Source organism: Puntigrus tetrazona, chromosome 16 (assembly GCF_018831695.1).
Source record: "Puntigrus tetrazona isolate hp1 chromosome 16, ASM1883169v1, whole genome shotgun sequence".
NCBI classification, from domain to species: domain Eukaryota; kingdom Metazoa; phylum Chordata; class Actinopteri; order Cypriniformes; family Cyprinidae; genus Puntigrus; species Puntigrus tetrazona.
Genome location: NC_056714.1, coordinates 12,033,462 through 12,041,285, shown reverse-complemented (window position 1 = coordinate 12,041,285; position 7,824 = coordinate 12,033,462). Strand labels below are relative to the sequence as shown.

The 7,824-nt window shown below is 42.4% G+C and overlaps 2 protein-coding genes across 4 annotated transcripts in view; one reads left to right on the top strand and one right to left on the bottom strand.

Moving 5' to 3' along the window:
* Positions 1 to 338: 338 nt before the first annotated feature.
* On the top strand, positions 339 to 5,379 carry sp8b (sp8 transcription factor b). Of its 3 annotated transcripts, none has more exons than XM_043260276.1 (2): positions 339 to 380; positions 2,843 to 5,379. In XM_043260276.1, the coding sequence occupies exon 2, from the start codon at positions 2,876 to 2,878 to the stop codon at positions 4,187 to 4,189; it is 1,314 nt and encodes a 437-aa protein (XP_043116211.1). In that variant the 5' UTR covers positions 339 to 380; positions 2,843 to 2,875; the 3' UTR covers positions 4,190 to 5,379. The 3 variants fall into 3 exon arrangements, with proteins under 3 accessions (XP_043116211.1, XP_043116209.1, XP_043116210.1); XM_043260274.1 differs by lacking the exon at positions 339 to 380 and adding an exon at positions 2,212 to 2,467; XM_043260275.1 differs by lacking the exon at positions 339 to 380 and adding an exon at positions 2,480 to 2,620.
* Positions 5,380 to 6,156: 777 nt separating this feature from the next.
* The window catches only part of abcb5 (ATP-binding cassette, sub-family B (MDR/TAP), member 5), a 15,445-nt gene continuing 13,777 nt past the window's right edge, over positions 6,157 to 7,824 (bottom strand). The window contains exons 28-29 of the mRNA XM_043261758.1: positions 7,359 to 7,505; positions 6,157 to 7,024 (exon numbers count right to left, since the gene is read on the bottom strand). Of these exons, the coding sequence (XP_043117693.1) occupies positions 6,824 to 7,024; positions 7,359 to 7,505 (348 nt within the window). The 3' untranslated portion in view covers positions 6,157 to 6,823. The remainder of the gene's footprint in view (positions 7,025 to 7,358; positions 7,506 to 7,824) is intronic.

Sequence of the window (7,824 nt, the reverse complement as noted above, 5' to 3'; positions counted from 1 at the left end):
CATTTGCACATTTTTTTTTTGGCCAAGCATGCGTTCTAACCTCTTATTATTTTTTTAAATAATGTATTTAAACGTGATTAAATTGTGAAACGTGTTTTCTTAAAAAAAATAAAATAAAAAAATCAGGCGCCGCTGCTGCGCTTCCACCTCGTCCTCTTTTGCGCATCTCTCGCGCTGTCTTGTCAGAGGACATGAACACATGTTTTGATTACACCACCGGTGGCCGAGCGGCTCCTCCGTTATTCGTAATTAAACTCAATTCCCAAAGTAACATTTATCTTCCAGGGTCTGCGCGTTCGCCGTGCGCGAGCGCCACTGCCTTCTGCTGCGCGAGAGGAGATGCGCGCGGGGTCAATCAATAAAGCGAGGACACAGACACGGTATGTGCATCGTGCATCTGTTGCAATCAAACAATGCTGCGGTTTATGGGACATTTGTTTGTGTGCGTCTGACATTTGTATTTCGGAACGGGTTGCGCGTGCACGCCGAGCTACGATAAAATGCGTCGTCGCGAAGTTTCACCACTTTATTTATTTGTCTGTTCGTCTTTGCGCGCTGATGTAATTACTGTTTTTTTAATAATTAAAAAAAAAACTCTGTGCGACGTGAAAATGTTTTAGCGTTGGACGGAGATTCATTAGTTGATGGCTTTTCTTTTTATTCAGATCTCACCGTCCGCACGCCAAGCCTTTAAATCATCCTGAGAGAAAAGTTCAGTTATTTTTTGACATCCTGGATGTTTGATGCAAAGCTGCACGCTTGTATTTTAACTCGTTTTTGCGTCCATCGTGTAGAATCAACTTTAAAAACCGTACAGGTTTTCGTTTCAGAATGCATGACCGACCCTGCGCAAATTAGCCTGTTATTAATTTTCCCTATGTGACTTGCTTAATTTTTTTTTTTTTTTGCGTATTTTCCCCCCACTCTCGATTTTGTGCTTCTTGTTCTTGTCGCCTCTGCCAAGGAAACAACAGAACTGTTGTGCAAATCGAAGAAACAGAGAAATGAATCTGATCGGCCATCTATCACTTCCCGCAATAAAGGAGGCGACGCGGCGGAGGCAGATGATTTGATGAATAATCTTCGGTCGTTTTAATTAACTTTTTTGCTGTCCTGTAATGACCAAGTTGGTCAACGGAGCCGGTCAATAAGAATGTTAATATCAAACAAATAAAACTTCTCATGATTAAAAACCTCCTGCTTTATTAAATTTGAAATTCAAATGAAATTTATGCCTCCGGTCCACGACGCATGTAAATAGAGTGGCCAGGGCTACATCATTATCCTGAGAGCATTTCTGCATTCATCGTCCTCATATCGATGGCCCGCCACTGTATTGCTGTTGAGAGTTAACGGAACACAAAAGCCGTATTCCTAGACGTTTATACGTGCGATGTGCCAAATGATTTTTTTTTTTTTATTCTGACCAACATGTTCATTCTCGCAATTGGCGATGCATACGTGATAATAACAAAATGTCAGAAAACACAGCAGCCCTGCGTTAAACGCTGCGTGTGTGTGTGTGTGTGTTACTGTACTTGCCGTCTGTGTGTGTGTGTTTGTGTGTGTGTGTGTGTGTGTTAATAAGGAGACAGCGAAAGAAAGAAATGCATGTTATAACCTTACGAGATTAGCCTGTGTGCTATATATTGATTTAGTTAATGAATGCATCTACATTTTTAAATCAATCCACCCTCGATGCACGCTTGTTTGCGTAATTGAAACTTTTGACTAAGCAAAGTTTTTTCTAAACGTGTTTAAAACAACAGTCACGTTTAAACACAGTTGTTTGATTCTATAAAAATAAATGCAACCTGTTCGTTTTGTCTTCATGGCCTGTACAACATCATTTACAATAGTTTATGGGAATCTATATTTTACAAAATACCCCTTAAGACGCGATACGCTGTATGATACGTGATACGAGAGCGATATATATATATATATATATATATATATATATATATATATATATATATATATATATATATATATATATATATATATTTTTTTTTTTTTTTTTTTTTTTTTTTTTTTTCCCCATCATCACGACTTGTAGCGCACGTAGCCTAATTATAATAATAATTCATAACGGATCCGGCGGGTCCAGTAACCTCGTTAACCTCTTTATACAAACGAATAGAAAAGTTTTCCCTAAAACTTCCAGTCCTACTCATTTAACTTGAGTTTTATTATGAGGGGGGAGTCGGAGGGGGTGGAGATCTTGTCTGAAGTGCTCTGTCGATGACCTCACGCTAGAATGTGGCCGCGTGAAGGTACGGCTCTCCCTGATTGGTCGCCCGTGTCACAGCGGCACTTCAAAGCCGTGAGAGGAGCTACAATTGTGCTGGAATGGGCGGACCACATCATTGTATTGCACACCTCTAAAAAAACAGTGCTCTGATTCATAAATATAAAAAGATCCTCTGAGGAGGGCACTTTTGTGATGGCAACTTCACTTCTAGGGGTGAGTCTAAGGAGTTTCGTGCTGGTTTAATTAGTTTCCTTTATTGTCCTGCCGCGGGGATTAAAATTTCTTGGGTCAGCCGGGGAGAGAGTCACTTGATTATGTTTTAAGCGAGAGAAACGAGCAGGACTTCCATTTCTCAACCACGACATTGTATGTATAACTTATCTTGGTCTTTAAATGCTGTGTTTCGCTTTTGTTCTGTGTTTGCGAGCGGCTGTGTTTCAGCGGTTAAGGTTTCGCTGCCGCCGCGCTTCAGGTATGCCGCCGGGCTCGCGCGATTAAAGACAGCGAGTCAAAAAGCGTGCTCCGAGCGCAGCCGGTTCCCAAATCCACCCAAGCCTTCGCTTACCTTCTAACTTCTTTTGTTTCCAGGAGGAGCCGAGATTGGGGTCGACTCCTTTAGCCATGTTGGCTGCGACGTGCAACAAAATCGGGAGCCCGAGCCCTTCTCCTTCCTCTATTTCGGATAACTCGTCTTCGTTCGGAAAGGGATTCCACCCGTGGAAACGAGCGGCGGCCAGCAGCTGTAGTTTGGGATCCAGTTTATCCTCTTTCGCTCGGAACGGCGGCGGTTTAAGCGACTCTTTCGGCACGAACACTTCCACGGGATCCAGTGCCTTTTCCTTAACTTCTGGTACTTCATCCAACTCCCACTTCGGAAACGACTACTCCGTTTTCCAGGCGTCGGTTTCCAACAACTCCCAAGAGCCCAGCCACCAGCCCATGTTTATTTCCAAAGTGCACACGTCCGTGGACAGCTTGCAGAGCATTTACCCGAGAATGAGCGTGGCGCATCCGTACGAGTCGTGGTTCAAGTCCTCGCACCCTGGCATACCCACGGGGGATGTGGGCACCACGGGCGCGTCTGCGTGGTGGGACGTGGGGGCCGGCTGGATCGACGTGCAGAACCCGAACGGAGCCGCGCTCCAGACGTCCCTTCACTCCGGCGGGCTGCAGACTTCCTTGCACTCTCCTTTGGGGGGATACAACTCAGACTACTCGAGTTTAAGCCACTCTGCCTTTAGCACCAGCGCGTCCCCGCACCTGCTGACCACCGGCCAGCATCTCATGGACGGATTCAAACCCGTGCTCTCCTCGTACCCGGACTCCAGTCCCTCTCCCCTGGGCGGAGCGGGAGGATCCATGCTGACCGGGGGTCCGACGGCCTCGCTGGCGGGATCTCCGCGGTCCTCGGCGCGGCGCTACTCGGGCAGAGCGACGTGCGACTGTCCGAACTGTCAAGAGGCGGAGCGCCTGGGTCCGGCCGGCGCGAGCCTCCGCAGGAAAGGGCTACACAGCTGTCACATTCCCGGCTGCGGGAAAGTGTACGGCAAAACGTCGCACCTCAAGGCTCACTTGAGGTGGCACACCGGAGAAAGGCCGTTTGTGTGTAACTGGTTGTTCTGTGGGAAGAGGTTCACGCGCTCCGACGAGCTCCAGCGACATTTACGCACGCACACCGGCGAGAAGCGCTTCGCTTGTCCCGTGTGCAACAAGAGGTTCATGCGGAGCGACCACCTCAGTAAACATGTCAAAACGCACAGCGCCGGAGGCTCGTCGGGGTCGGGCTCCGGGGCGAGTGGAGGGAAACGAGGGAGCGACACCGACAGCGAGCACAGCGTGCCCGGCAGCCCCTCGTGCCACTCACCCGACCTGTTGCAGCCTCCCGAGTCCGTCCCGACGACGGGCATGAACGGCCGCGCGAACTCCCTCGATTAATCCCGCTCAGAATGCACGCGCGCGAATCTCGAAAAGGACCAGAAACTTATCTGACGGTTCGCAAAAAGGGTTGTGCTGTTCGGTCGGTAACGCTTTGTAAAAACTTTCGACGACTCCACTTGTTAGCAAACACCAGTTAGTTAATGCGCATCCGATCGCGAGCGTCCCGCGTGAAACAATGCAAACCAAAGTTTCATCTCTTTTTTCGAGCCATTCGAGTGTGCATTAACTAATTTTTCCGTCGAGCTTACAGTGAAAGTTTTTATGAAGCGTCACCTGGTGAAATAAACCGCGTGGCCATTTCACTCGGATGTTGTAAAGTGATTCAATTTACGATTAAAATGTAATTTACAATGAAGTACGCCTGTTTTTGGTCTGCATAGATTCTACGTGACACGAATTTGGTAAAGTAGGGGGATATTAAAAAGGACATCATTCTGATTTGTCGAATAGTCTTATTTTACTTACTGTTGTTACGAAACAGCGGGGGAAAAAATGTATTTTACCCATCAGTGAAGTGGCCTGTCATTGCTAACTTTTTGTTTTTCTCAAAACCAAACTGTGGCACTTTATTCACGAACACTACTAAAATCCAATTTCGTAAGGATAAATTGCCGTAGTGTCGAATAGACTTCGTTTTGTCATTTACGAATTCTTCATTTCTTTAATATTCGAAAAGATAGTCTATATATCGCACATTGGTCTTTGTCGAAACTGCAGACTACGAATCCTAAGTTTGTATGAAATGTACTTATTTCTTGTTGCTGCAAACGAATGTAAATATCGAGAATAAAATAGAATAGACTAGAAGGGTTATTCCACACTGATGTAAAACTTGGGTATGTATTTGTTCGAGGCGCGAATTTTTTGAATAGTATTTTTAGTTGCATATATTGATTCTAGTAAATATCCAAAACTGTACGGGAGTGTTTTTGTGAAGAAAAACGTCATATTTATCCACGAGTTGGACTTTTTTTTTTTTTTTTTTTTTTTTTTTTTTTTGGAGGTCTGTCATAGACGCACTTTGATATGATTTGTAAGATTTAAATTCAGAATTCAGTGTTTAATCACGTTTTCTAATTTATGTAAGCATGCAAATGTAAGGTGAGCGTTTATTTCACATCGTTCATTTGAGAAAACCGGCTTTCTAATTTAAGCCACTCAATAAAGTCAACATGGATTCAGCCACAGTGAACGGTTTGCCGTTGATATTACTGCAATGTCCAGTTTCTATAAAATAAAATGATATATATATATATATATATATATATATATATATATATATATATATATATATATATATATATATATATATATATATGTTATAAAATAAAATGCTCTGTATGGTATAGGACCTGTTACGCCATTTCAACACCGACTGTAAAAATTAAAAATGTGTTTAAATTGTTGTGAAAACCCACGAAAAGCAGCTTTAGCGAATTAGTTTGCTACATGATAACACACATATATATGGGGTTTTTTTTTTAGAGTTGTACACATTCTCTAAAGTAACCAGGATTCCAGACGTCTGAGAACATTTTATACGAGATAAAATAAGAACTGTAACATGTGAAATTATTCAGCACTCTGATGTTGAATTAAAAATGCTAACTACAATTTGTTTTTCTAACTTTATGAGGGATAGCTATACTTTTGCAGCCGTTTAAAACATGCTGCGCGCTAACCGAACAACGCGAGCTGTAACGTCTTCAAGTAGACACGAAAACAATTCATGTCCAAGGCTTTCAGTGTTTTTCTTTCGACAATAAACATATGGAGAATGTTATCAGCGCATAACTGTACAGAGCTGGCTACATGCGAGAAAAAGTTAATTTACCGCCAAAACGTGTCACGGACAAAAAGTAAACGTATGCTAGTCAGGCGACTGACATTTAATTTAAGCAAGTTAGCTTTGCTTTAAACACAAAGTCTCGTTTAAACACGGCCGAGGAAAGAAGCACAGCAGAGAATGGTGGATAATTTATTTTATAAAAATCGAAAAAAGGCTTGTTAACGACGAACAATGCATAATATTAACAGGAATAATACACGGATAATACCAGTCACTTTTCGAAAGACTATTAAGTTAAAGCCTGTGGAGAAAGAAAAAAAACGTTGGAGGCTCAAATCACGAGCACGTTGCGCCCCCTTGCGCCGAGAGCTTGTACACAAAAACAACATTCACATCCAAAGGGTACTTATGCCACTGTACAAACGCATACAATCTTCAAAAAATTAGGTAAAAAGTGCTGCAATCACCTGTTAAAGCAGGTACGTATGGGGGAAGAGTATTTTACTGTACATTAATTCATGCATAATAAAGTAACACCACTATAATATGTACAATGCACTGTACGTGGCATACAACGTTTGTATATAAAAGTTAAGAAAAATAAATCTATAGATATAAAGTATCTTTCAGTGTAACGAAATAATTATCCCACTTCTTTGTTTATATTCTTCTTTAGCTTATCGACACAAGCTTTTTACATTCAGACTCAATTAGTCCTAAAACCGAATATTTAGTGACAGAGGAGGTTTCAATTTACTTTAAGATGAACCGCACCATTTTACCTTTGCCCTTTATTTTAGGTATGAGGCACGTCCGCTATAATAAATGGAAGGGAGTTTGAGTTAGTGAGCAGACACTTGTGCGTTCACTAGAGCATAGTAGGCCCCTTGTTTGGCCATGAGTTGCACATGCGTTCCCTGCTCAGTCACCTTGCCGTTCTGGACAACCACGATGATGTCAGCATTATAAATAGTGGTCAAGCGATGGGCAATGACGATACACGTCCGGCCATGCCGGGCGTCATCAAGGGCCTTCTGCACAATCTGTACAACGGGAAAGAAAAGAAGGAGCCAAGACTTTAAACTAGAGGTAAACGGATATTTAAAGCGACACTTTATGAATGGGATCTCTCGATTCGCCTCTTAGGTTTGAGTTTCTTTTCTAACAAGACTTTAAAAGCTTATGGGGTGCGCTGAGTGCAGGTGTAGGATTTTAAAGGGATTCCCTGAAACCAGCAGGAGTTCAAACTATCAAAAGCGCCGCCTGCTGGCGGGAGACGGAAACGCACGCGTTCCGTCAGAAACGAGCTGTTTGAATAAATAACATTAACTTTGATCGTGAAATACTTTGAAAAGGTGTGCAAGAGCCTGTGCGAACCTTCTCGCTCTCCGTGTCGAGTGCAGACGTGGCCTCGTCCAGCAGCAGGAGTTTGGGATTGCGGACCAGAGCTCGAGCGATGGCTATCCTTTGCTTCTGTCCTCCAGACAGCTGAGCGCCTTTATCCCCGACTCGAGTGTTGTATTTCTGAAAGGATATTATATATATGCATATAGATCAGAAAGTAAATATTACTAGCAGCTAAGAGCATAATATAATATAATATAATATACTGTTCAGTAGCCTGGAGTGATTTAAAAAAAAATTAAATTCATTCTTTTATTTAAATTGATCGTTTTTTATTTCAATTGATCACAAGTGTATTAAAAAAGATGCTCTTGTTTTGAACATTGTTTGTTTTATTATCAATATTATAATTGCAAGAAATATATTAACATTTTTACATTTTATGATGTGATATGAAATTTTCAACTAGCTACAATTCTATTATAATATTTTTATTGTA

Coding starts and splice junctions, on each gene's coding strand:
- sp8b (XM_043260274.1), top strand. CDS start 2,447: ATGGCAACTTCACTTCTAGGG. Junction 2,468..2,842: donor TGGCAACTTCACTTCTAGGG/GTGAGTCTAAGG, acceptor TTTTGTTTCCAG/GAGGAGCCGAGATTGGGGTC.